General features: G+C 38.5%; 1 protein-coding gene across 3 annotated transcripts in view; it reads left to right on the top strand.

The window, feature by feature from the left end:
• The window catches only part of camk2d1 (calcium/calmodulin-dependent protein kinase (CaM kinase) II delta 1), an 84,958-nt gene extending 66,571 nt beyond the window's left edge, over positions 1–18,387 (top strand). For 2 of the 3 annotated variants that reach the window (XM_026298876.2, XM_026298875.2), the window contains exons 14-18: positions 10,196–10,244; positions 15,954–16,029; positions 16,138–16,232; positions 16,349–16,577; positions 16,840–18,387. In XM_026298876.2, the coding sequence (XP_026154661.1) occupies positions 10,196–10,244; positions 15,954–16,029; positions 16,138–16,232; positions 16,349–16,577; positions 16,840–16,843 (453 nt within the window). In that variant the 3' untranslated portion in view covers positions 16,844–18,387. Of the gene's footprint in view, positions 1–5,432; positions 5,493–7,419; positions 7,465–10,195; positions 10,245–15,953; positions 16,030–16,137; positions 16,233–16,348; positions 16,578–16,839 lie in introns of all 3 variants that reach the window. The other variant, XM_026298877.2, reaches the window with a different exon arrangement.

Here is an 18,387-nt window from a genome sequence, read left to right as displayed (position 1 = left end):
TCAAGGATATCCAGCAACACTACTGATTGGGTAAACATAGGAGTTCGAGTTTCCTCAATAAATCATTGTTGTTTCCTAAGTGTGTGTGACAGATATTTCCCAATAATGATCCTCCTCTGTTGTCAGTCTATGAGAGAAAGCGGAGCATCTGTTCTTTGAGCGCAGGAAACCGTTGTAAACTAATATCTGACAATTAAATTATATACTAAGGGTGGCAGATAGGCTTCAGCTCTCTGCCAGTCTATGAGCAGCTGTCAAAAGATGAAAATACTGTCCTGACATAACCAAGGCATGCGTCTGTGTGTGTATGTGTTTATTATAAACAAACCACTCTGGTAATGTAGAGTACCTACCATACATTGTTTTGAAAGTGCTTTAAGAGTAATATGTATTAGAAGATAAATTGGGTTACATTAATTGGGTGCATAGAGAGTATTGTATAGACATTGTTTCAATCTACTGTTCATCACCTATTCCCATACTTATACCTTTTTTTGGCAAATGATCCTAAGCAAAAAGCACAGTTTTACTTGCGCTGCCATAGGTGCACTATATATTTTCTGAAAATCTTGTGGAAATATATATGAGAAAATGTGTGTTTGCATGCACCTGTGTCTGTGTGTGTGGGTATAATCAGACAAAGGTTAATTTTCTCTCTTGTTGTGTTGGGGCTGCTCAATGCAGAAAAGGAAGATGGATGGTACAGAACCTTTGAGGGTAGGCCTGAGGTTTCTGCTGCTGTTAACCAGATTGATACCTGCAGTTCTGTAGTTAGCAGTAGAAAACTATGAAGCCAGAACAGTGTCAGTTAAACTTTGGCACTGAAAAATAACACGTCACTGAAAACCTAATTGGAACGGAAAACTAAAATATTGAAGACATTGGAGCATTTGTACTGAAAAAAACGTTGGCATTAAAAAGGTAGTAATACTGAACAATCTTTTTCAATGCCAAAGTGTTTTTTTTTTTTCATTGATATTTTCATGTAAGTGTCAGTGTTGCTCAGTGCCAATTTTTCTGTTTCACTTTTCTGTCACTGTTTTGGCATGGAGGGCTCTGAGGGGCAGGGTTAAGAAGATTGTGATTACTGCTTATTCAGCAGTATCTGCACAGCAAGGAGAGGACATCTGGCTGGAGCACCCAAACTGTCTGTCTCTTTGCTGGTTTGTTTTTTCCACACAGAATTGAGCTGGTTTGAAGTCACTTTTAAACTCACTGGGCAGCTTAATGACATTATACTGCTTTACTTTTGGCTGGAGTAGTGCTAAAGTTAGTATATATCCTAACCCTAGGTCTCAGCTAGGTATCTAATTAGCTAACCTGAGTTTAATGGTAACATTAGATAAGTCTCCCATCCTGTGGTGACTTTATTTGCTTCAGTTCAGAGGCCAGTGTGACTCCTGCTGCACAAGGTCTCGGAATCCTACTAACACAAAATATGCAGCAGCCTCCATACCAGTTAGTTAGGTTTGTACTTGTTGACCATGCTGGTGTGTACTTGCTCCAGCAGGCCTTTGCCAAAACCAATATAACATTATTAAGGTCATTAAAACCTAACTTCAGACCACCCCAGTTCTGATGGAAAAATGGGATAGAGACAGACTTTTTTGCAGTATAGGAGCTCCAGCTAAATTCATGCTGGTTTATGATCATGCTAGGCAGCGAGCATCATGTATGGCAAGCCATTTTAACATTTAACACTACGGTCTATAATTATATTTTAGATATATCCATAATGGTATCATTCCTAGCCAAATTTGTATTTTCACGAGTAAGAATAGTAATTAAAGATATCCACAACTAGAAAATTTCTGCAGAAATTTTGAGTGTGCCTGCTGCTTGGAGCCCATCCCAAATAATCCAGTTGTTATCTCTGGGTATTTAATAAATGGTCAGGTACAAGCATGTCATGATAGTTTAATTCTTGTTGTTAGTGATCATCAATAAGTAACACTTTGTTGTTATTTTGATAGAATGTAATAAAAAAGCTTTTATTTTTTTTAAGTGTGTCATGCAGCAGGGCACTCGTCCTCAATCAAAGTTAGAAATTTAACTTTGAATATGAATTATATTTTATAAAGGTGGAGTCACTTCCTGTAAATAACTATAGACCATTATTGTGAAGTCTTTCAACATCCTGGCTGGGCTAAGACAACATGGCTGACATTTTTTTTTAAAAATGGTCCCCAAGTGTAACAGCAGTGGTGATAGAATTTTTTACATTTCAAATAGAAATTGTCCATGTAGGTTAAAGAGGAGTCTCTTGTTTTTTTTTTGTTTTGTTTTTTCAGGCATCCAGATAGTAATGAGTTACAGTAATCTAGCCTTGAGGTAACAAATGCATGGACTAGTTTTTCTGCATCATTTTGAGATAGGATGTTCCTAATTTTGGCAATATCGTGCAAGTGAAAGAGGGCAGATCTACAGATTTATTTTATGTGCGAGTTTAAGGACATGTCCTGGTCAAAAATAACTCCAAGGTTTTTCACAGCAGTGCTGGAGGCCAGGGCTATGCCATCTAAAGTAGCAATAATTTTTTAAAAGCTATTTTTAGGTCCAAATACAATAACTTCTGTTTTGTCTGAATTTAAAAGTAGAAAGTTACTGGTCATCCAGGCCTTTATGTCAGTTAGACACGCTTGAAGTCTGGTTAACTGGTTTGTGTTATCAGAATTCATAGATAGATACAGCTGAGTGTCATCTGCATAGCAGTAGTAATTAATAGAGTGCTTCCTAATGCCATAGCCTGTCAAGGAAGCATGTACAAGGTGAACAGAATTGGTCCTAGCACAGAGCCTTGTGGAACTCCATAACTAACTTTTGTGCGCATGGAAGATTCATCATGGACATGAACAAACTGGAATCTGTCTGATAAATAGGATTGGAACCATTTTAACGCTGTTCCTCTGATACCAGTCACATGCTCCAGTCTCTGTAATAAGATGCTGTGGTCAATAGTGTCAAATGCAGCACTAAGGTCTAGGAGGACAAGTTTAGAAACAAGTCCATTATCTGAGGCTAAGAGAAGATTGTTGGTGACTTTTAACAGTCCTGTTTCTGTACTATGATGTGCTCTAAATCCTGATTGAAAATCTTCATAGTTCATTTCTGTGTAAGTTGTCTGGTAGCTGTTAGCAACAGCTTTTTCAAGGATTTTAGAAATAAATGGTAGGTTGGATATTGGTCTATAATTAGCCAAGACTCCTCGATCAAGACTAGGCTTTTTGAGTAAGGGTTTGATTACTGCAGTCTTAAAGGCCTGTGGTACGTAGCCTGATACTAGAGATAAATTTACCAAGTCTAATAAAGATGAGTTAATTAATGGCAGGGTGTCTTTAAGCAGTCTAGTCGGGATGGGGTCTAAGAGACACGTTGATGATTTAGATGAAGCAACTTCAATGCTGGTGTTTTTTAGTGCCAAAGTTAACTGTCACTGTTCTGGCTCAAAAGAAAATCCTTTGTATATACATTCCACCACAATGCTGCACAATATAACTTAAGGTTGGGGAGACACTAGATAACTGGACAGTCTATCTAGGTCTATCCGTAGCCCCAACCCCAAAGCTGTGATTGGACAGCTTACTGTTTTTCACTCTTAAAAGCAATAGCTCCCTCTGACCTGCACCAGAACTTTATATTCAGTTCTGGCAGGTCTATACTCCCCTCTGCTGGACATGACTGAAAATCAATATACTGTTTCACTTTTTGGTATTGTGATTTGATTTTAATATGGCATGGAAAATTCATGTCAAAATGAAAAGCAATGAATTACTGCAGCTAAAACACAAACATTTTTGAGTATTGTATTTTTGTTTTATTTTTGTATTTAATTTGTTTTCATTTCACTATAAATTATCCATAAGTGATCACTTCAAATCAATTTGATTGAACTGGAGCTTCTGAAACATAGGCCTCACACTTTATAAGATTGTCTGTGGGGAAAAAAGCACTAGCACCCGTCTACACAGTATAGTCGGTTATACTAAATTGCTGCTTAAGTTATATTGTGTGCCCGCAGACTAAAAACAAACATTAGAGAAATTGCCTGTCTGAAGTTTTTTTGTTTTTGTTGTTAGTTTTTTTTGTTTGTTTTTGTTGTTAGTTTTTTGTGGGATTGAAACATCTTCCAAATAGACATTAAAATCTGACCATACGTCTTGTACCTTAGTTTCAGAGGTAAAATTGTACTATGGCTGTTGTTGTTATAGAGGTAAAATAGTGTAAACTCCCTTTAATGATAACAGACTAATACTGAAGTAGATTCCGATGACATCTAACAGTCCAACATGTTAAAGAACAGACACAGATTCATTTCCTTTTTCCTGCTTTGTGTCCAGCGTGCATTTGTCTGGGATTATCTTTTCATTCACACACATTATGAGTCATATCCTGATTTTTATCATGGGATCTGATGGAACATCTGATTATTCATATCAGACACTTTTACTCTTATTGCAGCATATTCCAGGTTTGTGAACGCAGTGTTCTCAGTGGCTACACAGTGTTCTCCTTTTACCAGATGGACCACAGAAAATATCTAACCACACATGCACTTACTCAGTTAAACCAATGTGAATGTATTTGAGTGCGTTTTAGTGTGCCATGATTCACTCAGCTGTCGACACAAACTGAAATACATCAAATCATGGCCTATGAAACATCCCCAGCTCTAAGCGTTGCAAAGACTAGTCTCTGCAACAGTCTGTCCACTAGATGTTCTGCCCTGGAATTAGGCAGTGCATCGTTTACATTTCCTACAGGATAAGTTGTAATCACTATAGAGATCATCTTCATTTCCTCTGGGACCACAGTATGCAGTGTTTGAATCAGCACCTCTGCAAACTGGCTGAAATTCTCATCAGCCTCATCTATTCAATGTTAATTAGTTTATCTTAGAATGCTAGCACTAAATGAAAAGTGGAGGTATCATGTACCATACTTTTTAAACATCAAAATGATAGCATTGCCATTGTGAACATGTCAGCATATTGACATTGGCAGTTGGCCTAAAGCGTGACTATTCTTAAACTGTTCTCGAACTGCAAGCATCACTGTAGATCTCTTGAAAATGCATATTCAGACCATGTAGTACGGTATGTAAATTCATCAAACATTCCATCAAACCATGAGACCTCTTTATGAAAAGCTCCAACATAAAGCATGCTCCAATTGGCTTATTAACTCTTCCCTTTATAAAAACCAGTGATTTGTGCTGACTCTTTTCAAACTGAAGCTGAAGGCCTCTGTGCTGGACAGGTCACACGTATTTGATATACACACTGCTGGACTGACTCCCTGACGGCAACTCTTGAGCACAATGTCCCAATTTTCCCTCCACAGCAGCTGCATGAAGAGCGACTGTTTGGACACTAAGCCTTGTCACCTCTGCCCTGTCACATCTGTCTACCTGTCTGTCCACTCTGTCCCTCCAGATCAACAACAAGGCCAATGTGGTCACCAGCCCCAAAGAGCCTGTTCCCACTCCTTCTCTGGTACACTGCCTGCATTGCTGCTTGTGTATGCATGACTCCCTCTCTGTCTAACCATCTGCCCAAGCTTTGAGTGACATCTGTCCTGATTACACAGCTCTGTTGAACATTTTTCTCACTTTATGGTTGATGGTGATAATGTTTTTCCATAAATCATCTTTAGTGATTGTGTAAATGAGCTGTCCATATGCACTTCTGGATTGCTTTATTGCATTGCCGCATTGCTGTACATGGGCTACATTCTTCTTTGTTGTTGATGATGGCTGTAATGGCAACACTGCATTTCAGCTGTGGCTAATGCACTGTTGCTACTGGTCAAGACTTTGTTGTCCACCAAAGTGGAAACATTAGTTTGTTATTGGGTTGAAAATTCAGGAGTTACAGTGTTGGATGAGCCAACTTGGAAGTATTGTAAGTGTTGTTTTAAATTCCTGTTGTAAGTGATAAAGTCAGTGACCTTCCAATTAGAAGGTGAGTTGAATTAGATTTTTAAAATATGTCATTTGTGACTTACATTTACTGTTAACATAGTATGCAACAGAATTTTAAGCCTTGCAACTAGATACTTTTTATTGGCATGTGCTAAAGAAGATGTATAGTACATATATCTTGCCTTGCACCTAAAATATGCAAGTTCCCGATATCAAGCTAAAGCTAGCATGAGTCTCAAAAGCAAACCACTCCAGACGAGCATCGAAGGCAACCTCATTTTTACAGAGCTGTAGCTGGAGATGATCTTAAGCGTACAGACTCCTTGCATGGCTGTTTAAAGTAAAAAAAATAACATGTTTTAGCACACAAATGAAAGTAATCTCTGATTTGTGTTTGATGAGGAACAGTGTGTTTTACTGATCATATGCAGTCATCTCACAGTGAGGTTGGTACTGTACTAATGTGTGACCACATCACACATATAGTATGCTGCTTCCTATCTTTACTAAACTAGGCTAATCATGTACTGACACCAACTTTGAACTTAACTCCTAATGCTGAACTTTCCCTAAAGTTGTTTTTGTACAACTGATCTGATTCAACCTTATAGATACAATAGGAGTACAATCCAACACAATGTGAAAGGGATTTTTTACACAGGAATTTATCAATTTAATTTTGGATCCCTGGACACAAAAAATAACTCCTCCTGCTTCACTTCTCTGTGGAAAAAAGCACAGATTGGCTCACTGTCACATACACAGAATCCATGCTTCTACTGTGTACTTCTGTCAGAAAACATGACCATCACTGTCAAAGAGCTGCACCTGCAGAAAACCCAGCCATGCCCTTGAGGGTTTCAGTTAAAGTTGCATCATGTTAGATGTGTCAGCTGGGACTCAGTGAAGCAGCACCAGTGTACAGCAAACTGTTTTGCAATAGCATGTTCTATACATGTAAATGAGAAATACATCCAGAGAACACAATTGTGTTACCTTTTAAATTATTTCATCTCTTTACAGTAATATGGTTTGTTTGATTTTTATGTAATCTTGTTGCTTGTTGCTGTTGCTTACATATTCATCTAAACCTTTCCTCACTGTTTAGCTGTATTCCATGGATGTCTGTTAGGAAAGGCAGATATGAAATCATTATCTGGTCATTTACTATGGTATCTGTGTTGAATGTCTTTTTTGTGATTTTGTTGAAAAACCTGATCATCTGTTGTAAAAGACTTGATGAACCTAACATAATGTTTAGGCACTGTCAAATTCCATAGCAACTTCATTTCACCTCTCTGTAATAGTGTTGCAGTATGCTGTAGTGGTTCTCTTAGTACTGAGTTTCTTCTCACCAATAGCAATTATTTCAATTTCCCCTACTTCTTTCACCACTTTTCTTTATTTTCATTTATTGCAAAATATTTTCTAGTCTATCAATCCTTCTATCTCACTTTTGTTCTGCACCAACCTGTCTTCCTACTGTTCTCTCAAATCAGGAGCCTCAAACCACTGTTATCCACAACCCAGCTGATGGAAACAAGGTGAATCAAGCTGATCAGAGGCTAGTCTGAGGCTGTAGTCTGCTGCTGTGTGCAAGATTTAGAGTAGAGTCTCAGTGTTGCTTCTGATGATGTTTGTGTGACAGTTAATGTTGTGGACACTCAACATGCCAGTGAGAACCCAAGGGACTAGGAATTATGTAAAATATTGCATGCTGTTATCAGTTGTTGCATGTCATTCTCTAACTAAATGTTGTTAATCTGTGTGCATTTTTGTGTATTTCTTACTGGGTACTTCCAATTGTCATCATGTAAGATCATCAGATGTTTCCAGACATAATAAATTTCTGTCAGAGTTTAAACATTTGAGAAGCATGTGCTGCCACTTGCATTTTTACATCATAGGCAGTTTTACAGTTCTGGGACAAAGACATTTTGCAAGCTATGGAACAAAATAAAGACCATGCATACCATAAATACCAAAGCTGTTCCAAACTGAGTCCTTAACAGAATAGCACAAGGTCCATCTACTGTGTTGGGGTTGTTTGCCTATGCAAATGTATGGATTTACATTATGTATAATCCATAAGATAACAGTTAAGGAATATATGTGCATGCTTGTAGTTTTTACTTTGTGCAATGACAAAATTGTGTTTGTAGTTCATAATGTGGCATAATGTGTTTGTGTGCATAGTCAGTGTTATAGAATCATACATGAAAAAAGAGTGCATCTGTTGGCATCATTGACCACTTGTATTTGTGGGAATTGGATGTTCATCAGGTACAGTGGGTACGGAAAGTATTCAGACCCCTTTAAATTTTTCACTCTTTGTGTCATTGCAGCCATTGGCCAAAATCAAAAAAGTTCATTTTATTTCTCATTAATGTACACTCAGCACCCCATCTTGACAGAAAAAAACAGAAATGTAGAAATTTTTGCAAATTTATTAAAAAAGAAAAACTGAAATATCACATGGTCATAAGTATTCAGACCCTGTGCTCAGTATTGAGTAGAAGCACCCTTTTGAGCTAGTACAGCCACGAGTCTTCTTGGGAATGATGCAACAAGTTTTTCACACCTGGATTTGGGGATCCTCTGCCATTCTCAGATCCTCTCCAGTTCTGTCAGGTTGGATGGTGAACGTTGGTGGACAGCCATTTTCAGGTCTCTCCAGAGATGCTCAATTGGGTTTAAGTCAGGGCTCTGGCTGGGCCAGTCAAGAATGGTCACAGAGTTGTTCCGAAGCCACTCCTTTGTTATTTTAGCTGTGTGCTTAGGGTCATTGTCCTGTTGAAAGATGAGCCTTCGGCCCAGTCTGAGGTCTTGAGCAGAGGTTTTCTTCCAGGATATCTCTGTACTTGGCCGCATTCATCTTTCCTTCAATTGCAACCAGTCGTCCTGTCCCTGCAGCTGAAAAACACCCCACAACATGATGCTCCCACCACCATGTTTCACTGTAGGGATTGTATTGGGCAGGTGATGAGCAGTGCCTGGTTTTCTCCACACATACCGCTTAGAATTAACGCCAAAAAGTTCAATCTTGGTCTCATCAGACCAGAGAATCTTATTTCTCATAGTCTGGGAGTCTTTCATGTGTTTTTTGGCAAACTCTGTGTGGGCTTTCATGTGTCTTGCACTGAGGAGAGGTCTCCGTCGGGCCACTCTGCCATAATGCCACGACTGGTGGAGGGCTGCAGTGATAGTTGACTTTGTGGAACTTTCTCCCATCTCCCTACTGCATCTCTGGAGCTCAGCCACAGTGATCTTTGGGTTCTTCTTTACCTCTCTCACCAAGGCTCTTCTCCCACGATTGCTCAGTTTGGCTGGACGGCCAGGTCTAGGAAGAGTTCTGGTCATCCCATACTTTTTCCATTTGAGGATTATGGAGGCCACTGTGCTCTTAGGAACCTTGAGTGCTGCAGACATTCTTTTGTAACCTTGGCCAGATCTGTGCCTTGCCACAATTCTGTCTCTGAGCTCCTTGGGCAGTTCCTTCGACCTCATGATTCTCATTTGCTCTAACATGCACTGTGAGCTGTAAGGTCTTATATAGACAGGTGTGTGCCTTTCCTAATCAAGTCCAATCAGTTTAATTAAACACAGCTGGACTCCAATGAAGGAGCAGAACCATCTCAAGGAGGATCAGAAGAAATGGACAGCATGTGAGTTAAATATGAGTGTCACTGCAAAGGGTCTGAATACTTATGACCATGTGATATTTCAGTTTTTCTTTTTTAATAAATTAGCAAAAATTTCTACATTTCTGCTTTTTTCTGTCAAGATGGGGTGCTGAGTGTACATTAATGAGAAATAAAATGAACTTTTTTGATTTTGGCAAATGGCTGCAATGACACAAAGAGTGAAAAATTTAAAGGGGTCTGAATACTTTCCGTACCCACTGTACATCTGTGCCAGAAATCACTTTACTGTCTTTAGACTCTATACATGGGAAAGAAATACATATGTGTAATTTTATAGTATTTGTAAGTGAAAATCAAGGTGAACTATAATTATCTTTTGAAGAGATTCCTTTTAATTTACAGACCCACTTTCAAGTCCAGCATACTGTAGGTATTTTTACACTATTGTGTTGAAGGTCTAATCCCAAATTAGGCTGTAGTTGGTGCTGAAGTAGGTGATAATAAAGTGACTGCTATGAACAAACTGAGCACACACTGATCTCAGTGGAACTGAAATGTGTGTCTTCAGCTATTTTGGGTTTTAATGTTAGGTTGGTTATACTCACAGGTGTCTTTATTTGTCGTTTTGCAGGAGTCCAGCGAGAGTGCCAACACCACCATTGAAGACGAGGACGTGAGAGGTAGGGAGGTTTGGGCTAACGAATACAAACTACCCTTCTTTCTGCAGCATGACTCCCACACACCTTATTAGAACTCTTTATTCTATAAACTTTTGAACAAAAGATGCATTTGAAGTTTTTGCACCAGAGTTTTACACCTTTTTTTTTTCTTCTTTCTGTGCACTGGTTCTTGTTATTGGGTTTGTACTGGGTTTGTCATTTGGTTTTCAACTGTAGGAATGATTTCATAGCACCCTGTGTTGTGTTTACACTGTTGCATGGTTTGTTACTAATTAATTTCTCATTGTTCATGTTACCATAAAACCTTCTGCCATAAGGGAACATAGAGGTTTTCTAGCCTCAACTCATTTTTGAATGTAAATCCAATAACCAGAATGGAGTTTGTTGCAATCTCAAGATGAAAATACTGTTCAGAATACTTGATACCCCACAGGTCAAAGACTGCAGTAAAACAACAGAAAAAAGAGCAATGACTTTTGTACTTCTATTGAGTAAATATTTTTTAACATTTGTTTTAATTGTCTAAAGGGTGGAATTGATTTGTGATTGTGTGTCTTTCTGTGTCTTGGTCTGTGAGTTGGTGAAAGCACGGTGACCTTTGAGAAAACAGAGAATCTTTCAGACAAATGACATTTGAATTTTAACATATTTCTAACCATATAATATAATCATTTTAGCATTATATCATTGCTGAGACACCTGGCATTTATCCCCTTCCCTGCAGAATGTGTGTACCAGTGTATATACTTCCAGGACATACACTTGCAGATTAAATATGTCATTGCCTTTTATATTGTTACATAAAAGGCAATGGCCTTTGTTTATATTGTTATTCATGGTTGATGATTCCTCAATGCTTCAGTAACTTTATTCAGCAAACCTTTATAATAGCTGTATGCTGCTCTACTTATGGCAGTGTTCAGTAACACACGTAGAATTTTCCTTCTTTTCTTTTTACTATTATTCTTTTACATCATATTCTAATACAGTTATAAACAGTACTTCCTATTTCTTGAATATGATTCACTTGCATCTCCATATACAATGGATAACTGTCTCGAGTGTCTGATTTTCTCTGTTAAGGTCTAGTTAAGTAGTGATCTTTGCTTTTCTTTAAGAACTTGGAGGCAGATGAACTAAACAAGCAAGCTGAAAACACATCTGACTTTTCACCTTGTAAAGATAACATCTTAGCAAACAATTGCTGCTGTTTTTTTACTTGGGACTTGACGAAGACCAACCCAGTGCTAAAAGGAGAGAGACTTACATTCAGTATATGGACAAAAACACAAATCCAAATGAATTCTAACTTTGCTCTGTTTATCCTAGATGTATAAATATGCAACTGTTTGCAACAACATTACAGATGACAGATTTATACACTGATGATGAATACGTGTTGCGTTTATACCTTGCTCTGCTGATAGGGGATATACCCAGACTTTTGCACTGTTAAAGTTGTGAATCTTAGTGTATGGCTATTTCTTATATTGTTGGACTTTCTTTAAACAATTCTCATCCTTCTGCCTTACTGACTTCATACTGAGGTAAAGGGGTCCTCTTATATTATTGTCCATCTGTTTACCTGAACATGCTCACACTGTCAGTCTGTCCAAACTCATTTTTGTTCTCAGCTGCTGGAAAAATGTATCACATTTCTTGCATACTTTTCATGTATTGTTCATGTCATGTTTTCCTTTTTCATTCCATATTCCCTGCCATACCTACTATGTCCCACCAATTTGCAATTCCTTACTTCCTTCTTTCATTTCTTTTCCGTGTAAATGTTTCATCTCAGAACACTCCCCCTCTGCTAGTCCCAAAATCTACTACCTTATGAAATTAGATCATTACAGTTCTGACTGTCCATTCCCCCCTTGCTCCTCCTCCTCGTCCTCCTTCACTTCCTCTTCCTCATCCTGCTGGTACTCTCCCAGCATTTGGCCCAGTGGTGAGGAGTGCTGCCAGTATATCCTGTGGGCACTGGTGGCTGCATACCTGCTCCTCTTCTTCACATCTTCCTTCCTGGTCTTTTTCTCTGACCATTCCAACACATGTCACTGCGGCCCCCAACACACACCCATGCATGGCCCCACCCCCCAGCATGGGGTGCCCCTGCCCACCATGGGTCCCACCGACTCCCAGTGTAAGTCCCATTTTCCAGTGTCTCAGAGGAAGCTGTGAGCTTTAGCCCCTTTTTATGTGTTAAAATATTTACTTATAATTGACTTATACCTTCTTTGCAAAAGCCCTATAATTAGAAAATGTAGTAAAAGGAAATGTTACAGTTTAGTGTATTTAGAAGTGTTGTTTAGCATTATATAACTTGACAATTCATGGATATTTATCATACTAGGCAATTGTGGCAGACAAGACCACATACAGTAAGTTTTTTTTTTTTTTGTTTGTTTGTTTGTTTTTTTTTTATAAATCTTCTCAATTCATAAATGGCTTTTGCAGCTATACTCCATTCTTCAGAATGAAGATGGCCACGTAAAGCTACCTCTTCCAGTCAATTTGTTGGCAAGTTTCATTCACAAAAATTGGCGCTCATGAGTAAATTGAAGACTCAATGAGAAGATGAAAATTGAATGCAATGGAAACCAAAACAATGACAATATATTACCACAGCTGTCAACACCATTACCTCAGAGTGGAGCTGACAAAAACAAGGGATCATTTTAAGAAACCAGGTGCCAAAAAGCTTCAAGGTTCAAGGAATCTAGTTCTGATTCATGGAATCACCTTAAATCAGCTCTCAAATATTTCTGCATAACTGGTTGAATTTTAAAATGTACAATATTACAGCAAATATATGTAAGTCATGCAGCTCTTTGATAGGCAGTTCAGAATAAAAATCCCTCTACATTACCAGTTTATCCAAGTTCAACTCAACCACACCTTACCAAGTGTAAGTGCATCCGCTGTCATATAGTGTTTGTCAAAGGTCAGAAGTTGTCATTAAATCCTACTGTCTTCAACAGAAGAAGGTTAGTGGTTCCTAAACTTTTTTTGGCTTATTACTCCTTAAAATCAGAAGCCATTGTCCACTCCTTACAGGTTATGGACTTAGTTTGGATATATTTCTTCTCAGATTGTTTAGTGTGAAGGGTTTTAAGAGGCTTGGTGAGATGCAGTTGTGACACGGACTCACAGGTTGTTGTTTTTTTTTTTTTTTTACGTTTTTACGTTATTAGTGCTTGTTATTTTCTTCTAAGTTGTGTGCATTAAATGAACAGCTTCCTGGTGCTTGTTAAATAACATTTGTCTGGAATTGAAAATGTCAGCATTTACTATAACTCTAACTTGTTACAGACTCCTAGTCAGTCAAATCAGAGCCATGGCCTCTTTAAGATTTTAGCAATTCTAACTGTTCTGCCCCAGGCTGGCTTTCAAACTTGTTTTTTTTTTTTTTTTTTTTTTTGAGGGAGGGGGGGTTGTACTATAAAATGAATAAAATTATAACTGTTATACAAAATATCAAAAACTCAGTCGGTTGCAGAAAGCTGACATGAGATATTTTGCCACATTTACTTTGTTCACTCATTCTCTGATCAGACGCTTCCTGATTTCAGTCAAAATGTTGCTAATTCTAGATTTTTATACAAGAGAATCTCTTGCATGGGTAGCTGTGTTGAGACAGCTGTGTTGTCTGTTTTTAATTTTCATTAGCATCATCTACTACGTGTGTGTTTGTGTGCCTGTGTGCAACTGTTTCTATCCATTTGAGTGTATGCACCTCAGTCCTGCATCTTTCTGTGTGATCAAACAATAGCTCCCAGAGAAAAAGACTATCAAACATCTTTTTTGCCTGCTTGGAAAAGAAAGCAAACATTGATCCAGCTACTGAAAAACTGAGGAGCAGGCAAAATAGTATTTCTTAGTATTTCTGGCACAATTTGAGAAATACTGGCCATTTTTAAAATATAGAAATCATCAAAGGGTCAATTCAGTTTATTTGTATTTGAATTTGTGTGTGCCAATTTGAACTTTACTTAAGACCCAACAAATCCTTTATGAGCAAGCACTTGGCGACAGTGGAGAAGAAACGCCCTTTAGTGGCAGAAACCTCCAGCAGAACTGGGCTCATCAAGAGAAGGAAAGAGGATATAGAGGAGAAGTTTACTGCATTATGGGAAAGACCTCTGGCAGTCTAGGCCTGAACTGTGAACTGGTTCCATTGGAGAGGAGCTTCTGTGCCTCCCATTCTGCTTTTGGAAACTCTGGGAACCACAAGTAGACCCGCACTCTGAGAGCGAAGTGGTCTATTGGGATAATATGGTACTATGAGGTCTTTAAGGTATGAAGGAGCTTGGTCATGAAGGGATTTGTATGTGAGGAGAAGGATTTTAAATTCTATTCTATATTTTACAGGGAGCCAATGAAGAGAAGCTAATATAGGAGAAATATGATCTCTCTTGCTAGTTCCTGTCAGGACTCTGGCTGCGGCATTCTGGATTAACTGGAGGCTTTTTATGGAGATACTGGGACATCCAGATAGTAATGAGTTACAGTAATCTAGCCTTGAGGTAACAAATGCATGCCTCATTGCAAAGGGATATATAGTATTCACCCTTTTTTTTTTTTCTCCACTTTTCTTGAACCAGACCAACATGTGTCCATAGAATCGGGTATCACTGACTTTACATTGAGTTACAACAATAAAACTCAGTTTTCCACACTCATATAAACCCGCCAAAGGTTTAATAACAAACTGATAACTGATTCTGTTTGCAGTTGGAGGTGTTCTGTCAGCAGTTTTACTAATGTTACATTTTTGCAGTTTGTTACAACTTCAATAGTGTATTCATATAAGTAAGCTTATCTATGTATGTCTATAAACTTTGCACAGAGTTTATTTGCAAAGTAAAGTCCAGCATGTGTGCAAAAGATGAACAGCTGAACCGTGTTCTAGCTGTGTCAGGTTTTTTACAACTCCAGCCAACCACAGGAGGGGATTACAGTTTTTGTCTCATCAGAATGTGCACATTGTCTTCTTCTGCTACAGTGTAAGTCCATCTGTTGGAGGTGCTAGTTTTTGTCTCGGACAAAGAGGTTGAAAAAAAGAACATGTTCCACCTTTCAGCATTTAGTGTTTTGGTTTTACTGTCTCTTGCGAGAATGGTTGCACAGCTCAAACAGCAGCAGACTGTGAGCATTCAGATAGCTGGGAACAACAGTGGACTTGGAGCTGTTGAAGGTAAAAATAGATTTACAGTATCGATCCCTGTGTGTGTGTGTGTGTGTGAGGGGGTGTGTGTTTGTGTGTGTGAGAGAGAAGACACTTCATATTCTTTGACTTGGACACCACCATGGTATAAATCACCCCCTCACTGTCAGTAGTGGGTGTAGTTTTTTGCAAGCTACAACAGGACTTATTCTTTGCATTCATTGTCTCCTAGCTTACCTACTTAGCATGAAAGGTAATTTTGATCTCATACGTTGAGCCATGCCAGCTAACTTCCTACCAGTTTTTCCTTCATTCATATCCATGACAGTGGTTCTTTTGTGGTTTGGATAATGATGTGAATGTCACTCCCTGGTGTGATGTTGGTTTGATGTCCACGTTCCTTTCTGGTCCTTTTTTTTTTTTTTTTTTTTTTTTTTTTTTTAAACCTTAATTTGTGCATCTTCTCACATTTCTCATCAGGTTTGTGTCCAAATCAAATCCAACATTCCTTTGTTTCTTCTTGTCTCTGTGTTTCTCAGCTCGTAAGCAGGAGATCATTAAAGTCACCGAGCAGCTGATTGAAGCCATCAACAATGGAGATTTTGAGGCCTACACGTCAGTTTAATTTACCTATATCTCAAGTATCTGATAGACTCATACCTGTAGAACCAAATATTTGAATGTTTCTTTTTATGTAACCTGTTCTCTGGGGTACTATTTCAGGAAGATTTGTGATCCCGGCCTCACATCCTTTGAGCCTGAGGCCTTGGGAAACTTGGTTGAGGGCACCGACTTCCACCGCTTCTACTTTGAGAATGGTAAAGAATTGATTGTTTTGAAGGAAGTATAGTTTAACACTTTAGTTATATCTTCTTCAGTGTTCTAATTTTCCTGTGCCTCCCACTCTCCATTCTCCATGTTGTATTTCCTACAGGTCTGTCAAAGGGGAAGCAGCCCATCCACACCATCCTGCTCAACCCCCACGTCCACCTGATCGGTGACGAGGCCGCCTGCATCGCTTACATCCGCCTCACCCAGTACATCGACACCAACGGCATGCCTCGCACCATGCAGTCTGAGGAGACCCGTATTTGGCACCGCCGTGACAGCAAGTGGCAGAACATCCACTTCCACCGCTCTGGCTCACCCACTGTCCCCACCAAGTATGTAGTGAAAATGGTTAAAACACACCGTGATTGTTTACCTCATCTGCACAGACAGCCAGGTCTTTAGTCGAAGCAGACTTATATTTGACATACTATCCTCCTCAGCCCCCATATTACACATACGGTATATCTGACCTATTCCCATTCTAGTTTGTGTAGATTAAAACTCTCTCCATATTTCCCAGGACTCAATGTTGCCAGTAAAATGTGTGGGTAGTGTGCCTATGTATCTAATAGAGTCTATGTGATTGTTTTCCAGCTGAAATGACGATCTTTGGCTGCAGACACCCTCCAGCCTACAACAGTCAGCTGACCAATTCCTGCCTACCAAGTCCATCAGATCCCGCAGCCAATCCCCGTCCCTGATAGCTAGAGCCCCACCCCTCTCAGTGTGCTGTTTACATATTGTCGCTGCTGAACTGAAGATTATTGTACATGTTGAAAAAAACAAACCATGGGAGAAAAGTTCAAGTCTTGACAATATCATTTTGTAGTGAGAGTGTGTGGTGTTTATTATGGGATCCTTCCTTCCACAGCATGTTTTATTACTCTTTTTTTTTTTTTTTAGATCAATGCATTTTAAATAGAAGTGGTTTGCAGAGAAGCCACAGGATTCATTTTTAATGGGCTGGTGAAATATGTGAAACTTCCAGTCATCATGTAGTGAGAGTTTTCATCTGAATATTGCACACTGAAGACTCATGAGCTATTGTGGTGTTTTGCCTTCTGGCATAATGACCAACATTATCACATCTGCTTTTTACTCATATCTTTTCAGAACTGCCATCTATTAAAGCTCAGACACAAGCTTGCTTTGTTTTGGTGGTGTATAGTTTTTGGTAATTGATGTAAATCGCTCTCTTTGCTTAATCTTTAGTGGTATTCATATAAACTGAGTTAGCTAATTTACAAATCTGTTTTCTTTTTTGCTGTTGGTAAAAAACTAGGGAATTTAACTGTAAAAGGGAAAATCAGTTTCATGTTTTATTTTGTGTGTTTGGCCCTCCATCAACAAAGAGCAGCAGGTGAAAAGATTCTCTTATGATGAAATGTAAACTGTAGAGATGGATATATTTCTTAAAGGTCATTCTGTGACTCTTTCCCATTAAAGCCATGTTTTCATACAGTGAGGAGCTAATTATTTGAATTTTATTAGTCTTGTTTTGTTTTATTTTTTATATTGTGATATTGATGCTTGTCCCATCGTATATTTTAAGTCCTCTGAAACCTGACTGGTGATCCCTTTAATTCTACCTTTATTCTGGGCTTGGCAGGTGGATACCAGTGTTTTACAGCACCATGTTTTACACTGTACAAGACCTGTGTAGGAACACAAATGCCAAATCCAATTGAAATGTATGGTTCTTAATGCACATTTCCCATTTTTTTGTAAGTGAAAAATCAAAATGACTAACCAGATACTCACTTCCCCTTAAGTTACAGATATGTTACTGTAATTGTGTTTCAGTGTCACTGTTCAGTTAAGGGACAGGTTCGTATTTTGAAACAATTTAGATTGGGGTGTTCTTAAATGTAATGGGTTCACCAGTTAAAACTGTGTTCATGATATTGAGATTTTTTATTTGTTTGTTTTTGCTTTGGTATATTAATGACATCACTGAATTGATCAGAAAATTGTTTGTGTTCTTTTCTCACGTTCATCCCACAAACATCACACTTTGTTTTTAATCTTTCTAAGATTAATATTGAAATTCCTGATGGGAGTGGTGTATAATGTTACCATGATGGGACAGGCCTGATGTGTGTTTAAGGAATATCAAATAAAATGTATAATTCATGCCAATGA

Source organism: Mastacembelus armatus, chromosome 18 (assembly GCF_900324485.2).
Source record: "Mastacembelus armatus chromosome 18, fMasArm1.2, whole genome shotgun sequence".
In the NCBI taxonomy this organism is placed as follows: Eukaryota; Metazoa; Chordata; class Actinopteri; order Synbranchiformes; family Mastacembelidae; genus Mastacembelus; species Mastacembelus armatus.
The sequence above is the reverse complement of the archived record's forward strand: the minus strand, read 5'-3'. Positions and strand labels throughout refer to the sequence as shown.